The 21367-nt window shown below is 38.6% G+C and overlaps 1 protein-coding gene across 3 annotated transcripts in view; it reads left to right on the top strand.

The window, feature by feature from the left end:
• FRMD4A (FERM domain containing 4A) overlaps nt 1–21367 on the top strand; it is a 171339-nt gene that overhangs the window by 148548 nt on the left and 1424 nt on the right. For all 3 annotated transcript variants that reach the window (XM_053465098.1, XM_053465097.1, XM_053465099.1), the window contains exons 13-22: nt 1022–1160; nt 4921–5062; nt 9941–10074; nt 11837–11959; nt 13506–13734; nt 14137–14193; nt 14935–15172; nt 15764–15928; nt 16288–17144; nt 20103–20199. In XM_053465098.1, the coding sequence (XP_053321073.1) occupies nt 1022–1160; nt 4921–5062; nt 9941–10074; nt 11837–11959; nt 13506–13734; nt 14137–14193; nt 14935–15172; nt 15764–15928; nt 16288–17144; nt 20103–20199 (2181 nt within the window). The remainder of the gene's footprint in view (nt 1–1021; nt 1161–4920; nt 5063–9940; nt 10075–11836; nt 11960–13505; nt 13735–14136; nt 14194–14934; nt 15173–15763; nt 15929–16287; nt 17145–20102; nt 20200–21367) is intronic.

Genomic DNA, 21367 nt, shown 5'->3' on the forward strand with positions numbered 1-21367 from the left:
TACCAAACTGATTTGATGACCATTGTACTACTGGAATGCATCATCAATAAATTTTAGTTTAACTCTTTGCATTTCATATAAGAAACGATGGCAGCTTTTGGTCTGTAGCTACTTGAACTTAGCAAAAGAGTTAATGCTGCCATCAGCCCTTAGCTGTGTATTGTTATGTGGAGCGTTCATTCTGTCTCTGGGGTGGGGTTAAAGGAAACTTTCCCATCTGTCCACAGTTCATTTATAATGAAAGCAGATTTATAAATGCAGATCTGATAACCTTAAAAACTAACAACACGTTGTACTTTTGTCTTGTGCTAAGGAAAATGTATACTGCCCTGCATGATGCATTTTTCATGTCTACCTGGTTTAAAGTACCATCTATTCCGTATATAGCTTGGCTGTTTCCCCGGGTCTAAGTACATTAGAATGATGTTTCTTAACCTTTTCTCTCCAAGTACCTATAGTAAAATATTTTTTGGTGCCTGTGTTATGTGTATTCATTTTCATTTCTATAGCACTGTAAGATGTATTCGAAATATTTTCCTTTTCTCCAACATGTGCTTCTAGGATACATACACCACAGATAACGAGATTCTGCTTTAAAACATTTACAACAAAGCAGGCTATAGCTTAGACAATTCCTTGAATACTGACACCATATATTTATGGTATTTGCATAAATTAAATGTCACTTTTTTCCTTATCTGAAGGAATGTCAGTAATGTGTGTTATCATGTGTACTGTGTGTCCAAGGTACACAAAGACTGCAGAGTTTGAATTGGTTCAGGGCCATATAGTTTTTACTGTATCCTTTAAAAGATCAGAACACATGTCTTACTGGATAGTTACTTTCAACAGAAAATGGGTTAAGGGTAGTCGGTGACCAATCTGATTATTTGCTTGTCCTGGAGCAGGCAGGAAGTAAGCTGTTTTTTGTTCAACACAGTTGTAAACTGATTTATGTTTCCTCCCCTCTTGTCTTTCTTATGTGTCCAGAGGAAATCACAGCTCATTTTTCTCTACGCAGGGCCTCTGTTACCAGGAGAACGTTTGGACATGGTGGAATTGCTGTCCACACGTGGTATGCCTGTCCAGCACTTATAAAGTCCATATGGGCTATGGCCATTAGCCAACACCAGTTCTATCTGGATAGAAAGCAAAGCAAGGTACGTTTGTGGAATTGATTTACTCTTCACAGCTAAATTAAAGTTGTTCATCACCCTTCTGGAATATCAAAGGGTTAATAGAATTGTTTCAACTTGAATGGCTCTTCTTAGAAAGACAATAACAAACAAAATATGATGATCACAAGGTTGGGAATGTATCGGCTGTTGATGTGTCAGTATTTAAGCAGTGCATTTGAAGAGAAGAATCTTTCCTACTGAATTAAACATGTCAAGAGGTGTTGCAACCAGAAATAATTACCATCAGACAATCCGTTCATGGGCAACAATACATGGTGCTACCACCAAACATCAAGGTACACAACACATAATCACCCCACAATGTATTTCTAAGCTATACTTCATTTTGGATATGCTGCACCTTTGTATTGTCCCCCTAAAATATGCTTTCCTATATGTGGTCACTATTACATTGTCTTCTCCCCTTGAGAGTTATATTGATGTAACCTGCTAATACCCTGCCTAATGCACACCATCTGCTAGTATACTCAATATTTCTACCAGGAAGTCCATTCTCTAGAGGTTAACCCATGGTGCTTACCATGCTTCCTTTGAGGCAAAAGATGTTCTCTTAATGAAATTATATCACTAGTTAGCCATTCTGTGTCACTCATTCCATATTATGCAACATCACTTGTGGCCTAGAAGTGGGATTTAAGCTATGCAGTCATCACACCCTAATACACAGATATCACTGCATGCGATTGGGTTGATAAGTAAGCTCAAGGTTGCGATGCCCACATACAAGACCTCAGCCACTCTGAAAGAACGACTTGTGTGAGACAAGAATACTGCGTAATTGTTCAAAATATTGACTTCTGAAAGTCTGTTTGTATAAGATACTAGGTTATGTGACTTTGGGGTGGGAGAAATGATTAAATTCAGTTACTATCGGCTTAATTAGCATTGATTTCACTTTTAGGGCGAAGGGTATTTTTTTTGCCTGTTGAGTAGAATCCATTTGTGTCACAAAGAGTTTAAGCATGCAGTCATATAGAGAAATGACAGTGGGTCACTGGATGTTCTTGTTTGACAAGGGATATTTCAAGGAGTCACATGAGTGTATTATACATGCCTCTGTAAAAGCAGCTGTATCTACATTGGACAGGATCTAGGAGCTATTCCAATTATGTAAAGCTGTCACTTCAGGGCTTAGATTATGTCCTTAAACCTTGTCACTCCAGAGAACAACATGTTGGTATAAACAATAAAATCCTAACCTCACCCTACTACTCAGCATGCTCTTCCAATCTGGCTGTAGGGCTCTCTCCAGACCACTGTTATTATCTGTCAAATACGTATTTTCAGTGCTTGGGGGTATCCAAGTACTCTGTCTATTTATGCAATCTGTACAACACAGTCTCTTCGCACATGCACAATTATATATATATATATATATATATATATATATATATATATATATATATATGTGTGTGTGTATGTGAAGTGGCTCCTTTCCATAAGACACTTCCAGCCACGTGGTACTAAGCACATGCATTCTCTGCACAGCAGTAGTCTGCTTTATGTCCCTAAACACATGGCATGGGTAGTGTTAAACTCAAAGAAGAAATTCTAAAAACAATTCTAAATGTTTAGAGTCAGTTCAGTAGTGCTTGTATTTTGCCTAGAACTCTTAAATCAAAGTTACCGAAGTCAGCCTCAGATTGTTCGTTGGGAATTCACCCTAAAGGTTTAATTGCTCATTGAAGTAATGCTTTTTTTGTTCTCGGAGAAGGTGGCCTAATGGCATGTTGGGTGGGGTGTTGCCTGAGGGGCAGATTTGAATAGTTCTCACAAGAATCTCAACTGGTTTCAGTCTCATGTTTTGGCCTAGTATGTTATTTCAGCTCATACTCCATTTTACATTTAATTGAAGAAAAGATCAGCATGAGAGAAGGCATGTAACATGCTCAGATCTTTTCTCACAATCTGCCACATTTTCAATGTGCCACCACTTTATCTGCCATTCAAGGGGCATCTCTACTTTACTCCCCCCTGGCCTATATATCTATTAGTATTTGGCTCATTATTGAGGTTCTATGAGTTATTTTTCATGTCACTATAATGCTATATCATTCCAAAGTTTGAATGACACTTAAAAATGTCGTTGTTTTGTCCATTTAAATAACAATGGATCACAAATACAGTGTAGATATTATTAATGGAATATATTCATATTTGTAAAGAAACCCTTTATCAGCAGCCATCCCTCCTGTGTTCCAATGGCACGTTGTGTTCGCAAATCCAAGTTTAAGTTTAAAAGGCTAATTGATCGTTAGGAAACCCTTTTGTAATTATATTACACAACTAGAAATGTCCTTGTTTTCCAAGTGTGTGTGTGTGTGTGTGTGTGTGTGTGTATATATATATATATATATATATATATATATTGTGTGTGTAAATATATATGTGTGTAGATTATATATATATATATATATATATATATATATTATTTTAGTAATTCTTCACGGCCCTGTATAAATGATATCAAGTCAAGAGCACTCCTAAATACTGAGGTTGGAGCTGCATTCTGATCCTGTCCTGATATTGCAGAAGGGGTATTTTCTTTGAGGTAGGGTTGTAGATATCCCCCCCCTCATGTCCATTGACACCCACCCTTGAGTGATCAATCAAGTAGATGGAATGCTATGTGGGTGTAGGATAAATGATACCGCCCTGTCAGCATTGCAATACCAGTAAATTGAGACATTTTACTTCCTCCTAGCAAAACAAAAGTAGACTTCAGCTCTGGGAAGCCATGTGTTAAGCTGTGTTAAACATATCGTATATGTGCTTCCTACGCATCTTCTCTATATTGCGCCTTCAACAACCACATTAAGCATTTCTTCTTAGACTCATCCAATGTCTTATCTAATTTGATGTTCATAGTTTTATATTGGTCTATTCAGCGGCACGTTGTACACTGGAGCTTACTCTCCAAATCTTATTTAGCAAAGAGTGAAATGTGTTGACAACGCTGATTTTGTTATATTATAGACTAGGAAGTAGACAGTCTTATAATGTACATCTTTCCAGTTTAACAGCTACATTGACGTGATACTTTGTAATTGTGCCGATGTAACAAATAGACAAATTTGCTCTTTTTGCTTGAGAGCAGCCAATTGCTTAATAAATGCATGTAAATATCAACTTTCTTTTGACGTTTTAGATAGTTTTATTAGCATTTCAGAGTAATTGCCCTGAAACTACCCCAGACCTCCCAGTCCCTGTCTGAGACCAGACCACAGCAAAGATCATTAACCACGCAACACGCTTTAAAGACATAGTGCTTCTCTGGCACTCTAAGAATTTAATGTACATTAGCAGGGATGTAATATTGGATAAAGTGTTTTTTGTCAATGGGCATTTACTAGACCTGCATCCAGAATTGTATCTGATGAGCATGTGTGTGTATATTGATTCAAATACTGTCCCAGTTCTGTATCTTGGGCTGTGCTGTTGTCTTGTGTCTGATGGCCATATAATGTAGAAATATGTTTGAATGTTTAGTGTTGGAACTCCCCAATAATTAACATGGAACACTATAAACCTTGTATCCATCTAATCTTGCTTTTTGTGATATTCATTATTATTCGGTTGTTGCAAATATTGTGTTAGTGTGCTTAGGTTGGATAAAATATTTAAAGATTAATTCCGCTGACTTCAAAACCCACAGTACAGAGCTCAGTTACATATGCGTAGAACAGATAATATAATGTCAATTCTGTTCTTTTCACCACAGTCCAAAATACATGCAGCAAGAAGCCTAAGTGAGATCGCCATTGACTTGACAGAAACAGGAACATTAAAGACATCCAAACTTGCGAACATGGGAAGCAAAGGAAAGATTATCAGTGGGAGTAGTGGCAGCCTACTCTCCTCAGGTAAGGCTGAACACCGAAACAGTGATATCTGCTTCACAGACTGTACTAAGATGATTGGGTTAAGCATTATGTGCGTGTTGGGGTCCTGAGTCCTGGTGACTCTCCTGTCGACTTATTTATTTAAAAAAAAACTATATAAACCTGTTCGATTCACTTATTAATATTGGTCCTGGTATTTCAAAAGGCAAAACAGTTCTTGTAAACAGAGACTGTAATTGTCTATACATGCAGTTTGAATAAAGGTCACATAAAAGTAAGCAGTTTTAATGAGGAAGTCTCAGTAGTGATGGTACAGTAACTTGTTCTGAGCTGTTCCAGTAATCCACTAAATTCTTGTGATCTAAGTTTCTAGCCGCCATGGTTCCTATAACTGAGTTAGAACAGTCCCTGTGTCTGTCTTTGACAATGAAAACAAACAGAATCGTGATGAGTAGTAAGGCTTGGGAAATGGTCAGTAGAATTTGGAAATAAATTCAGCTGCTGCCAGGCGGAATTCACAGGATATATCCTTCAACAATGTGGCACTTAGCATCACCCGCAATATTTCTATCATTTTCTTGTTTTACATACAGATGTTTCCCTTTAACCCCTATATTACATTTTGACAGATGTGGACATATTCATAGTATGTAGTGGAGGAGCCTAATGCTTCCACAATCTGATTAAGTCATGTATGTTTCATAGACGCCCTAATCACCCTGTATCCTGTTCCATTTTTGGCAAACCTTAACAAGAAACTGGCTTCCTTCTTCTTTTAGATACACAATCTCATAGCATGATGATTTTGATGGCGTTACTCGTAAGAAAGAAACAGAACTGCATGCCTCCCAACATTTTAGAAAAAGGATAATTATGTAGGCTTGGCCATTCTCCGACTAGTGTGTGGGTTTTGTACCAGACTACCTCAAACGCTTGAACAAAATCCTTCCAGCTGATTCTAATGCTTTGCTAGTCGTACTTTGAGTGTATTTTTGTCAGTGGAGAAAGCTCATCCCAACAGATGTGAGCACATGTGTATCCTATGATTCACTCCCGAGGGTCTGTAGAATAACAGAGCTTATTGTTTGGGCTGCTATTCACCAATATAGCTGTTATTCAGTAATGAGGGGTATTTGCTTTTGGATTATTTTTCAGCTTGGACTTGTGTTGGGATCGATACGAATTTTCAGCATTGGATTTTACTTGATAATAAATTAATTTTAATTGTATGGCTGCCTGAACTCAACATTAAGTCAGCAACTAAATACTCAAGATATAAAAGAACGAGAGGAATAATCATTCATATCCCCAAACGGGAAGCTGAAATACATTTATACACAATACACTATACACAAAGAGGGTTTTTAATATATAGATTGCTTAATTACTCTGTAAGCATAGTTATATGGATTTTTATTAGTGTATAGAGCAATGAAATGTAGGAAAAATGACTTAGTTTTACAAAAAATAGCTCCGACCGTGTAGAGGTCAAATGCATTAATGCTGTCTGAGTCATTGAACTTACAAGAAACTTGTTACCAGCTGCATTTTGTCCTGAGCTCTGCCTCCACTAAAGTTATTTTGTGGTTCTTCAGAGGAAATCTGGGTGCTTAGACCCCAGCAGTTCTAAATTTAATTTATTGTCTACATTTAATAGGAAATAAAATAACGTCTATGTCAGGAGATGAAACTCTCATAACTAGACAGCTTCATGACATCCAATTCACAAGTAGCTCATCTTCACAGACTAAATACTGCGATAGACACGTGTTGTAGAGAATGGAGAACCCTTTTTTGGTGACCGAGTTTCTCCTGTTGACTTATCGCATGACAACCAAGCTCTTAGCAACTAACTGGTTGGAATTTTCTAGTATACTTTTCTTCTTCTTTTCATCTGTCACAAATGCTGTTGTTGAAATTGGCCAATATAGCTGCTGCTAAACATTTTCTGCGGCTTTGTGTAGACTTCACTTAAGCCTCTGTGATAAACAGCACTGTCTGTTTACATGTCTCCTTTATGATATGTATTTGCTGCTTGTATTCTGTCAATGCGGCGAAGTGTTGAACACTTTAAAGATTAGACTATTTAGAAGTATCCCAAAATAACACTACCAGTGCTGCAAAGTGATACTGTTAAAATGCAGTTCTTGTTTTCCTCATCATGCAGATAAAGGCTTCAGTGTAATGTCTACACTCAATTTGTCCAGGCCTCAGCTGGTGACAAAATAAATAGCTCATTTTGGCACAAACCAGTGTTGTAACACTTGTATATCTACCAGTGAAGATATGGTAGTGTAGATTTAACTAAAGTCTGGGGAACTTGGCAGGAACACAGATCTTCTCCAAGGTTACTCAACAACTGGGATCTTTTTAAAGCCTTCTCAATAGTTTTGTTAACAACTTTAGTAGCAAGAAGCCCTGTACCCCAGGGTTTCACATTCCCATTCTTGAGGGTCTGGAGTTTGACTGCATGCCAGAAATCCTTGAACTCATGGAGGATTATGACCACTTGAACCAACTGCTGAAAAAACAAACTTATTATCATACAATTTGTGTGATAAATAAAAGGCTTGTTGTTTCACAACTGGTATGATTTAAAATTCCATTGCGCCTATGGATCAAATATTCCAATAGGAGTCCTATTTTTATGGCAGAGCAAATGAATATGCTTTTTTCCCTTTACTAGCACTTGTTTAAGTCTATTACAAACAAATTATGTTTGTCATCTTAATACAAAAGCAGCTTCTTCACACTGCTGGTTGCAAAAACAAGATGGCTGCACAATTTTTAATTTGCCGTTCTAACTAATATGTCAGGAAATTGCTGTTGGCTACTTTTTTAAATATTCAATTTTGAGGATTAACGGACAACCCCACCAAATTATATTATTTTACATTAAACATGAACATTGTGTTGTTTTTGTTTATAAAAGAAAACAACGTTGTCATCTTAACCCAGTCAGCTAGACAAACAACTTAACCCCTTACCATACTGCTTTTCTGTAAATGATAGGATGGCTAGGTTGCGATCACCCTGTCTGACACTGTGACTAGTGAAAGTATATGAAGGAAAGGACTCCTTTAGCATTGCCGGGAACAGGCAGCTGCTTGTGGTATTTGAGCAGGGCAAATACCCAAACTATCACATGAATGACATCAATGGCAGCCTCCAGGTCTGCAGATATAGGACGTTTGTTGGAGCAAAATGAAATGAAACCAGACATTTCGCAATACTAATCATCAATTTGTTAAATGCTCAAAGCTAAGTGGGACTTTCCCTTTATTTAGTGCAATTTAAGGGTATATTCTTCCCTTGTTTGAACTTTCTTGTGAAATAGGAACTTAATCTGGTATAAATGTATAACTGCTAGGCTACATGTGCATGCCATGGGCAGCGCTGGGTAAGCACAAGTGCATGTGAACAGTAAAGTCGACTGAGAAAGGTTTTGAGTCCCATGGATGCATTAGACTTTTTTTGCTAGATAGATTATTGCTCATTTCAGCAAGAAAAAACAACATGTTGCCACTATAAACACTGCTGTTTGTTTTTTTTTTATTTATGCTTGTGTTTTAATTGTTTTAATAAATACAAGTAAATCTGCCTTTTACATCTATTAAAATAACAAGCAGTACAGCAGTTGCTAATTATTACAAGCAGGCATGGGCATGAAGAATGCGATTGAACTGACTGTTCCAAACACTTAAGGCATTTGCGTGTTCTAACATGACACCTGCTCTTAGTATGAAGTATATGTAGCTTTTGTGTTCAGAGATACCTTGTGCTGACCTTTATTGTTTCTGCTGGACAAAATCCCCAATTTTTAACATGGTTTAAATGCTTTGGTGTTGGATGTAGACGGATAAAAATAACCCAAGCATTTGGCACAGAAATGCACAGCTGTCCTAATATATAATCTTAAATTCTCATTTCAAAAGGTCTTTTTTTGTGGTAATATTTAATATATCATTCACTCTGTAACACAGCATATGTTCATGTTTGGTTTTCAAATGGGAATTCAGTGAATTTGGTGTTAAATTAGGTCATTCCCATTCTCCTTGAGTTCATCTTTTTAGAACACTCACCTTAGTGTTGGGTCTCACAGATACACTTTATTTTAAAATGCCCTTCTCCCCGGAGTTTTGGGAACCTGTTCTCCTACAGTTGCTGCTTGAAACCTACATTGCGTATTATCTGCGGAAATAATTCTGTATTAAGCTGGCATTCACCCATTGACCCAAATACACATTAATGGACTAGCAAGTTACCCCTTGCACTTGCTGATGTCCTCGGACGTCAGATGGCTTGAGTTTTGGGGGTGTAGTTAAATGCTTCAGAAAATTTCTATAACTGGGTAGGGTGTTATGTTATGTAGATACATAATTATTTACTTGGGTAAATGTATGCTGTTTCTTACACGTAATAATGACTTGTACAGCTAAGTGATACACTCATACTCAGCAAAGAGTCTAAGCTCATAGTGAAGATGGAAAGGAATTGGAGGCTGGAAAAAAAGAACATGAGTGGTAGACAGTTGGCATCAGAAATGAATCCAACAGTACCCATTTGTATTGAATCCCACTAGACAGAGTAGAGTCAGGCCAGGACCACAAACGGTTAGGGGCATAGTGTTTCTAATTAGTAGACACCGTGTTTTGGTTTTTACATCATGTTAATGAAATACCCACATTAAACATGGCACACGGGGATAAAAGGCCAGGTGCAGTCTGTTAGTCAAGACGGAAACAAGCATCTGATCAAGCAAGGAGAATCCCCTCCGCTATGCATGGCCCCATGTTTCTCACACTAGAAGCTGGAGCTTTGTGAATGAAAATTCATTGTTGCTCCAGATGTGCAAGCTGTTGTCAGCTGGCCATAGTGAATTCATTTATTTGTTGACAGGTTCCCAGGAGTCCGACAGTTCACAGTCTGCCAAGAAAGACATGCTGGCTGCACTGAAATCCAGGCAGGAAGCTCTGGAGGAGACACTACGCCAGCGACTGGAGGAGCTGAAGAAGCTGTGTCTACGGGAAGCGGTACGGATGTGGCATCTTTCTGTCTGATTTGTGTGGAATGCATGCAGAAAGAGTGAATGGGCTGCGTGGAATGGTTTATGACCTTGTGTCCTTATCCCGACATCTTTTTACACATGTATCTGCCATGCATTAGACACAAATAATGGAAACTATCATTTTTAAGAGTTCCATTATATGGAAATATATCATAGTTCTGAAAGCAAGCTAAGGTGAATGTAGGCATAACGGTATCTCTAATTGGTTGTGACAGTGCTATCTTTTATAGACTGCTGCTAAGGTCATATTATATATTATAAAAGCTGCGTACCCGAGACATCAAAATGGTGGTTGTAGACAAGAATATTATCCCGTTTATTGCTCATAATAATAAATTTACACTTATGTGCTCGTGTACCGATAAGTACCCATCACATAATATTTATTGGTTGTAACTTGTGTGGGCTTTTTGTGTCTTCTGAAATAAAGAACATTAATAGAGAGATATTTAGATTATTACACCCCCATATGGCGTTTGGCTGTTAGAGGGAGAGGGGCATTCTCCTCTTAATGCAGTGTTCTATATAAGAACCTTCTTATTTGGTGCATACTATATTTACTACAAAGGCTACGTGTTTTCTCCCTTTTTGCACGTAGTTAGTTTGTGTTATGAGCGATTTGTGTCTGGCTGTTCTTGTAATTGTACTTTTAGCACTGTATGTAAAAGTGATTCCCCAGACTGTGAACAGCTATTTGCAGATGGATTATATCCCAGAGCCGCAAGGCATTGGAACACTTCATACAGGAGAGTTTGCACAAGACCTCTGCAGTAATGGATAGGGTTGGAGAATCACACACCTAATTGCTTTTTGTTTGCAAAACTGTTGAAATCCTTTTCAGCCTCCTTTTTTGAGTGCTTGGAATCTCAGGAATCATAATTATTTCCTGTGAGAATGATTTAGTGGCCGTTCCTGAGTGTGGGAGAAGCACTAAGCACCGGGAATCACTGAAGAATGACAAAGTACTCATATTACCACAAGTGTATCTATCTGTTACGTATTAAATCAGTTTTGTCTGCATTTTGTGGCCCATTGTGTTATGTCTCAGGAAAAGTGGATTTGATGAAAAGTTTGTCATTGTATTGTATCTGATATTAAAATGTTGCATGTACCTTAATCATTTCTGAACTGGAACAAATGCAGTAAGATACGCGAACCTTGCAAAGTCTGCCGGAGTTAACAATGTGTATAGGTATATATATACATAATTAACTAGCTATAACTAACTAACTATAACATAACTAGTTGCAGTTAAATTATCAAGAGGGGTTAGATGTAGTTGGGGTCAACCCTACATCAGCCAGTTGGATTCATAATTCACCAGGTAAATGGCCCATCAGCGGTTTCTAAGTAACTAAATCACTGTGCACCTTGGATATGGTATGGCGTTAAAGCCTGTGGTATGTTAAGAATAGCCTAGTTTAACCCCTTAATGACAAAGTCCGTACATGTACAGGCTCAAAATGCATTGTTTTTAATGGGTTTGGGGACCACCCATTGTCCTTAAGGGGTTAAACACAGCACAGATTCCTCCCTGTTTTTTATTATCATGATACATTTTCTAGATGTTTTTTGACATTATTCCACAAGACTAAACAGTTTGTATTCATGGTTAATTAATGGTTATACTATGTCTGTAACAGTCGTCCTCTCTTAGCTGCTGGGTGTTAGAATGTTAAGTAATTTTTTTATTTATATTTATATATATTTTTTTTTTATTATTCTAGGAACTTACTGGTAAACTTCCGAGAGAATACCCTTTAGATCCTGGAGAGGAGCCACCAACTGTGCGGAGAAGAATAGGCACATCATTTAAATTGGATGAGCAGAAACTGCTTGCAAAAGGAGAGGTGAGCAATTTTGTTTTTTAGCTTGATTCTGGCCTGTTTCTACAAGGGGTGCCATGTCCCTGGTTTCATAATAATAACAACAACAAATGTTTATATAGCGCCAACAATTTACACAGCGTGCATTCAAAAGTTATGACAAAACTGGGACGGACACACCTTAATTCTAGTGTATCATGTCACTGATATAATTATGGCAAGTGCCGCCATTGGTCTGAGCTACCAGCAACCATTGCCAGATATCCATTACTTACACCCTCCAGCAGATCTATAGAATGCCGAGATATGATGCAAAACATTTGTGATCTAATGATTCCAGTGTCTGGTTGGAGATAAATGATTCTATATATCCGCCATATGCTTAAACAGCGTAACTGAGGAATAGGGAAACTCTAAACGCCTATATATATATATATATATATATATATATATATATATATATATATATAACTTCTGTTTTTATATGGCAATTGTGGGGGGGGGTTACATGTTTTTTGTATTTTTGAAATAAATAAAAAATAAAAAAGATTTTCTATTATATATATATATATATATATATATATATAAATATATCCATGTCATGGATAAGGAGGGGGCACTGGTTTGATTGATGGTTTGTAGTATCACAGTTGTGTGATGGTTTGAGCTTTCAAGTCATGGTCCAGTGGTTTTCTGTGCTCTAAATATCCATATGTTGCTATAGTTCACCTTTATGTTTGGTAGACAGCATGGTTATAATGTTCTATTGTATTTGCTGCTCACACTGCTCAGTGTGTATGGTAAATTGTATTTAAAACTGCATTTCAGCTGTACTGATCATAGCTGCAATTGAAAAGAATACAATCACGTAAGATGTGTGTGTACATGTAGGGGGTGCTTTTGTGTTCTTTGGGATATGGAAAGTGATTATTCTTTGCTTCTCCCATCATTTCTGGGATAGAGCACCGAACCATAGCTGTAAAAACAGATTAGGCAGCTTTTAGGGCAGGCATTCACAGAAAGACCATTGTCTGAAGTGACTTATTAGGCTCCAGACATATCTACTGTTGTTCCTGTGTCTCCTTCAAAATAATCGGGTTTAGTCATGTTTTTAGGACAATGGTGAAAAGGTCATGTAATGTCCTGGAAGAGCCAGACAAAATTCTCATGTCATTTTCTTGTCTGTTAAATATTACGATATGCAAGAGGGGGCAGAAAACTGTCCCTGGTGCTTCAAATGGCATGCATGCATCAGCAACACGCTACACGCTTACACTTTTTCAACATGTTTCATTAGAGGCGGCACACGGTTGTCCATGGCCAGTCTGACCCTGCTGGCTACATGACCCTCTTATGACAAGCCACCAAATTAGTCAGAATAGATATGTTTAATGGTAACAGAATGTACTTCACTCTTAAAGGCTAGTGGATCTTGAAAACAGCAAAAGTACTTGCCTTAAAATTCATTTTTTTAATTGTTAAATAAGTTGATCTGTCAATCACAGTGGAAGTTGATGATCATATTGCAAGTTGTACTAAAGTAAATACTGACTTGCATCATGTGTTGTAGGAAGAGGAGTTAGAACGTCTTGAGAGGGAATTCGCAATCCAGTCGCAAATTACAGAGGCAGCTCGTCGTCTGGCCAGTGACCCTCATGTTAGCAAAAAGCTGAAGAAACAAAGAAAAACTTCTTATCTTAACGCACTAAAGAAACTACAGGAGATTGAAAACTCTATTAACGAGTACCGCATCAAATCCGGGAAAAAGCCCACCCAGAGAGCATCCTTAATTATTGATGGTGAGTATGCCTACATCTTCACATTTCTACTTTTCTATTTTGGTAATATTTTGTGTATGGCCATGCTGCATGATAAGTAGGACAAGGCTCTGACTACTTACACAATGCATTGTTACATCCCGTCTGCACCCCTAAAAAAAAAGTGACTCATTAGGCAAGTGGAATCCATCCAAGCGTTTATGACGTCCAGCTTGTTAATGGAATGAATGTGTGTGTGGTACAGTAGAGCTTGGGGTTTATCAGGTCATCTGCTGTCCACACTTGAGTCAAAGCAGCCTAGATCCATCTGGACATCCTTGTCTCCTGGACATAGAATTTGTTTTGTTAAACATAAGCATTTACATTGGCAGTGTGTTCTGGGGTCTGTACGAACATATCATAAATAAAATCATGTCTTTACAGAAGCAAACCTCGGCAGTGAAGACAGTTCCCTTTCTGATGCCCTTGTTCTAGAAGATGGTATGTATGCTATTTTTGCTTTACAAATTGGGTGTAGCTGTGCTTTGTAAGGTTAAGATAACATAAAGAAGGACAGCAAATGTGATGCACAGACTGACTGCTCTGTTACAGCAATTCACAAGATATGTTGTTTAACCCCTTCTTTTTTAATAGAGAGAACAGATATTTACATTTGTATTTTATGTTATTTGCCATTCATGTTTATCAGACACATTAGGTGCACATACATTATGTAGCATACTTGTTAATAAAATGCATTAGCTATTAACTAAGGGTGAGAAGTAAATAATTAATGAATGATATGCAAGTTAGATAAGCGCTAAAGAAAAGTAATTACTTTGCACATCAAAGAGGATTCTATTCTAGTCCCTAAATAAATCTTACCCATGCAGTTACATTAGCAGAACGTGGTAGAACTAGTTACTGTACTGCTGTTTCATTTTAATGGACTGCCTGTGTGATTTTTTTTCTTGTATCTTACACGGTTGCAGTATATGGTGTTCTATAGTTTTATTTATACCTATATGTTTGTCATGTATTCGCTTCTATTTGGCTCTGTTTGTCCACCTACAGCACTTGGGACCTTGGCAAGTACACATTTCTTTATAACGATTACACACAGTTCCCTTATTAGTGTTCTGAGTTTCATATTGTACAGGTTGTGCCCGTACATGAGAGTAATACCCTCACATTTCAAAATATCCTATACTAACTGGAGTGTTTGATCTGTTCCATGTTTAGAGGACTCTCAGGCTCCCAGTATACTGTCTCCTATGCAGTCGCCCCACAAAGGTCTGCCACCAAGACCTCCCTCGCACTCAAGACCTCATCCACCACAGTCACTGGATGGGCTCAGACAGTTGCACTACCAGAGAAACGATTATGATAAATCTCCCATAAAGCCCAAGATGTGGAGTGAATCGTCCTTGGATGAACCTTATGAAAAAGTAAAGAAAAGGTCCTCACACAACCATTCCAGGTAAACCGGTCATAGCCTACTTAATATCTATGTATCATATGTAATATGGAGTGTATATTTAGGATTTTAGATTTTGACCCCATTCATCCCTAGTGATCATCCAAAAGAAGGAAAGAAAAAAAATGCTTGGGGTCCTTTTCATGTATTGATAACCCGAGTAGACATTGGTGCATCTTTGTTTAATCTTGTCAGAGCCAGTTCAGTAGCAACAGATGGGAATGGCCACTTTGGACACTCTTGCTTCATGATGTTGAGTATGAGAGCCAGTAAACTTTTTAAAAACATTTTTGAGGAGGCAGCTGGTAATTTGGAAGTTAAAAGTAGTTTTTTTCAGTGCAACCATCACTGCCTGTGTGGATTTCTACCTAGATCCGTAGCAGGATTTTAATTAAGCTCTGTATACCCTTTGTGAGCCAAAACAAGTGATTCCAGAACCAGACAGAAAATAAGAAACTTTGGCTGAGAAGCCAGTAATTTTCAATATTTATTGGCATTTTAAACGAGATGCCCAGCACACACGTTCTTTGCCTGTATGTGTTTAAGTAACTGCCCAATTTTTCCAGTAGTCATATTGCCATATTTGCTTTGCAGTAGCCATAAACGATTCCCGAGCACAGGCAGCTGTTCAGAGGCAGGAGGGAGCAACTCCCTCCAAAACAGTCCCATTCGGATTCTCCCTCACTGGAATTCTCAGTCTAGCATGCCATCCACACCCGACTTGCGAGTACGCAGCCCACACTATGTTCATTCCACCAGGTAAGGCTTCCGGAACCGTCATTTTTTATTCTTTCTACTAACCAATAGAAAGTCAGCTTCCCTGATTAGGAAATGGCGTGTAACCAATGCCCAACAGGGTGATTTCTGTTTTACTGATGATACTAGTGTGGTATGAGTAATCTAGTTGTATTTTAATATTACATTTTATTAAGTGAAAAGTAAAACATTTTGTTATGAATATGTGTACAATTGCCACTTAGGCAATTCTTTTCTGGAAGCACAGAAAACAAAACAGTGAAAAACAAACAAAAAAATAATATTGCCTTTTTGGTCAACAATTGATACTACACGTGCACTCCTCCTGAAAGCCAATGCTTTTATTATATTCCTTCCTACAGATCAGTGGATATCAGTCCCACACGGCTGCACAGCCTAGCACAGCACTTTAGACACAGGAGCTCAAGCTTGGAGTCGCAAGGAAAGCTTTTGGGTTCTGAGAATGACACTGGGAGTCCTGATTTCTATACCCCAAGGACTCGTAGCAGTAATGGTTCTGATCCAATGGATGATTGCTCCTCTTGTACCAGCCACTCAAGCTCTGAGCACTACTACCCTGCCCAGATGAATCCCAACTACTCTACACTGGCGGAGGACTCTCCCTCCAAGGCCAGGGAGCGTCAGAGACACAGACACAAATCTAACGGAAACCTTGTATCTTCAAATTCAGGGAGTATGCCCAATCTAGCTGCCCGGAATGGAACTGGGCACCATGGTGTCTATTTAAATAGCCAGAGCCAGCCTTCATCTCAGTACAGGATCAAAGAGTATCCTCTGTACATTGAAGGAAGTTCATCGCCTGTGGTTGTGCGCAGCTTGGAAAATGACCAAGAGGGTCACTATAGCGTCAAAGCACAATTCAAGACATCAAACTCTTACACTGCTGGGGGGATGTACAAAGAGAACTGGCATGGGGATGATGCAGCGGACTCTGTGAGGCTCACCCCTTCCCGCTCTCAGATTGTAAGGACTCCATCACTTGGCAGAGAGGGCCATGAGAAGGGCCCAGCCAGGACTGTGGTGTCTGATGAGCTGCGGCAGTGGTACCACAGGTCATCATCTCACAAGGAGCACAACAGACTTTCACATACTAGTTCCAACTCATCTGACAGTGGTTCCCAATACAGCACATCTCAAAGCACCTTTGTGGCACACAGCAGGGTTACAAGAATGCCTCCGGTCTGTAAAGCAATGACAGGTAAGAAACCCGTTCAAATAAATAATGTTAGTCTACCTATTGGAAAGACATCATCGTTAGTTTGCAGTGGTCCTTATGTGTGTATGTTGTCTTTTGGCTATTGTTACAATGGTATTAGTGAGATATAAGAGGACAACTCATGGGTCAGGCTTTTTGACCTTGTACACTCAGTATTGGGGTTTTAAGACTTTTTTATGCTGGGCTGAAATTCAAGTATACAAATCTCTGGTTCACAATTTCTAGATAGCAACCCAATACACTCCAATACCATAAAACTTTTTTTTCTATTTTTGCTCTTGCATTTATCCCTGGTGACCCCTTTTCTGTCATTCAGTTTGTGGATTGTTAAAACATGTTTACTATTGCATGAGTCTGATAATTTGTGTGCCACCGTAGCTAGATTAACACAGCAGCAATTCAGATCCTCCTTATTATCGCCTCTACTGATTCTGCATTGTGCTCTGACCGTACTTGTCACTGCATTTTCAGAAAGCTACACACCATTAGCTTTTCATTGCCGTTTTACATCTAGGCGGATGAGCTCATTTCATAGCCAAGCATTGTGTGAAATCCCTGGGGCCCCCTGTCAGCCCCTTTCTCCCACCAGCTTTCCTAAGTGGGTGGTCTGCTGCTTGCAAGGTGGTCAACACATTCTTCTGAGATGAAGTTTACTCTATACATTTTCTGCACAGGAAAGAGCGCGTGGACTCGTTATTATATTGCTGCACTTCCAATTTGTTTGGTTTTGTCCTATAGCTTCTTTAGTATAATAATTTCTATACTTATAATGCTGAGCTGTTTATGTTTCCCTACATGGGTTAATTGAAGGGCTAAAAAAATGTATCTCTAAAATTTTATAACATAGGGGACAAAAACACTGTTTTTGTATATGTATAAGTATAATTTTGTCATTGTGCAGTACTAGCTTTGCATGCTAACTTTAACCAGAAATGGGTGACTCAAAATGTCACTTTTTTCAGTATGACCCTTTTTGTGAAAGTATTTATTTGTATAGGTTAAAAGTGTCACCCTTCCTACACAGAAAATCATGAAATAAGTCTATCAACAATTGCCTTGGCCACAAGATTTGGCACATGCACTAAAACTGTAATGCAGACTGTCAGATGATTATGAGCATAGCCCAACACTGCATCTCCGTGTACCGGGTGCTGAACGCAGGCCACCAACCTCAGAAGCAAAAGTCAAAAGATATAATATCAAAATGACGTTAGACCTAAATTTAAAAAAAATATTTTTATCTTTATAGTTTAATACGTGTTAAAAGGAATTTATGTTCCACTCTAGCCCGGCAAGCAGTAGTGCAAAGTTTCTCAAGCACTCCAGCCATGGAGCTTTCCAGCTGTTGAGGAATCACAACTCCCATGTGGTTCCCATAGCATGCGGCTCATTAAAACTATAAGATTTGCAGTTCCACTAGTTCAGGAGAGACGCCTGTCATCACGTTAAATGTCTTCTAGAGCAAATACGCCGCATAAGTCCTCAAACAGTCTCTGTGGTTACAAAATGAACAGTCCCCATAGACTAGGGGTGAGTAAGGCTAAATTGGTCGGACTATTATTAGACTGATTTTTTCAATTATTTGTGTTAATGCTTAGTAACACTCCTATCATATCAGTAATCAATCACTTTATTTGTCAGCCCGATCCTGGTACAGCACCGTGTATCATATTAAAGGCTTGATGCTCTGACCATACAAAGAGACTCTCAAAAATAACCCAGACTGGCTCAGGGGCCCTTGAGTTCCACAGACCTGACTCACTGATGTCTTATTCAGCATTTAATTCTTTCTCAGACTCCATTTCAAGTGACCAAAGAGGGGCACTTTTTTTGTAGAATGCGGTTAGAGGCAACAAAGATGTGTAGGAGAAAGCAGAGTTCTTCCACACTTTCTGCTTGCTTCTTCTCATAGCAGTCAAGACTGAACTCTATAAGGTGAAATACTGAAGAGAAAGTAATAACTCTTCCAAAAATACCAGTTTCCTGCACAGAAATGTAGGAACAGAGTGCATTTCCTGAAGGAAATTGGGCCCAGTAGATTCCATGGGAAAGCGTAAAGCTAGACCTGTAGGTCACCTGTTGATTAAATGAATGGATTGTAGTAGAGATATTAATCTGATTGGAATTTGTGCTCCGGCTCATATATCAGCAACTAACTGCATAGCTCCAGCGAGGAAACTGGTGCGTTAAATCAGACCGAGTGACTCATAATGGGAGATAAAGCCTCCATACATAATGTGTATGTGTGTATATCTATCTATATATCATATATATATATATATCATATATATCTCATATATATCAATGGGTTATAGCCATAGTCCTTGTGACTAGCAGCAGAATCCAAATCCAACGCTGAATATTAAAGATGGGCAAAATCAGTTGAGTCTAGGATTAAAAGAGGGTTGATGAATGGGGAAATGTGTTGCTTTTTGGACACCAAAAAAGACTGAATATGTATTTGATTGTTAACACATTGTAAGGACCTACCTTAGGGATAATTTGTCACTACCTTTTACAGAAAAAAAAATCACATTGTGACCTGATTAATTGTTGCACAAACTGGTTTCTTCCATCATTTTATGTAATTAATGATATAAGATAATATTGGACACCATGGGGAGGGAACTTAGGTTACGTGTTTTATTCTGAATGCAGCTTGGGGGGGGGTAATTTATGATCATATCAAAAGACCACTGGAACAGTTTGGGAGAAAAGTGCTAAACTTAGAGCCAAACAGACACATTGTTCTGGCTGATCACTCAAAACTTTGGCTCAGAGTCGCTTTATTTTTTCTTTGATAAAAAATGGCCTTTAGATTTCAAGGATAAATATAAAGCTGGTTATGGAAACAAAGCTCCATTTATAGGCCTTTTGTTGAATGGAACATGATAGAGTAATTTGCGTTTTTTGACCTTTGATCTGTTTCGTCTGTTGCAGCTGCCTTACCTCACGGTCAGAGGAGTTCAACGCCTTGCAGTGATCTCACAGCCACCCCCCCAAGCAGTCCTCACCACATATTAACCTGGCAGACCGGGTAAGTCCTCCTCGCTTTTTGAAGATTAACATTCCATTCATAACTGGCTGATTACACATCAAAGGACACGTTCTTAGTAAGTGTCCATACCAAAGTGTAGTAATGTGTGTCGGATGATTACATCACTGGCTGGCTATAATGACCTACAAGTTGCTAGATCTCTTTGGAATGCCAAATTCAATTTGTGGTCTGCATTGTAGGTCACAAGTACTGAAAAGGCCAACCCAAGTTAGTTTTTCACTGTAAGAGGTTGGACCCGGTCAGTGGTACATTACTCTGGCTAATGTGCCATTGATTTGCTGAGCCCAGGACGCTATGAACTCTCGCTACTCGCTACTAACTTGTAGGCTACAAAAAAAAATAAGAAATTTCATATATTACAATGTTATTATATATAAAACTTCTCCATTGTCTAACTGATGTCCTTCTGCCTGGTAATCTATAAAGTATAAAATTACACGCGTTTCACATCTCTGGAATGCATCTTATATAGCCCTCTATATGATATCTATAGCCCTCTATCTACCAGAGGGCTGCATTTAATATCATGTTTTTTACATCTGCTTGTGTTTGGACAGTTTAACCATATTTGCCACAAAGCTGCCTTAACTCTGACGTTAAAATGCTCAGAATTAGTAAATTAGTACAAGATTTAACACCGGTACAGTGTGCTTGAGGCAATACTCTACTACGTAATGCATAGTTCATGCAGCAGGGTCACATTTTCATCCCATTTCACTCCATCAACTCCATAATGACAGATCTCTACCGTTTGACTAGAACCTTGTCACTGGCATGTCTATTGCATTCTAGTATTAAAAGCAGTGTACAGACAGGGTTTCCAACAAGGTACTTTTCAAAGGTCTGAATGTGCTATAAACCCACCCGAGTCAATACAGCCGTGTTGGGTTTTAAGTGTTTGTCGGCATGTTATGTTCTCAAAAGGCAAAGAAGTATCTGTGGGACTCTTTCTAAAATACTAACTGAATGTGATTGGGCTCCTGGCCACCATTCTTTCCAGACTGTACTAACAACGTGTCTGCCTCACTCTGTCTTTCTACTCTTCCTTCCTCTGCTTCCCTGTGCTCAGAGATGCAACAGATAACTCACCCACTCTGGATGAGTCTTCAAGCCACCAAAGTACCGATGAATAGAGGTACTGTATGAT

The sequence above is a fragment of the Spea bombifrons genome, chromosome 4 (genome assembly GCF_027358695.1).
Source record: "Spea bombifrons isolate aSpeBom1 chromosome 4, aSpeBom1.2.pri, whole genome shotgun sequence".
NCBI classification, from domain to species: Eukaryota; Metazoa; Chordata; class Amphibia; order Anura; family Pelobatidae; genus Spea; species Spea bombifrons.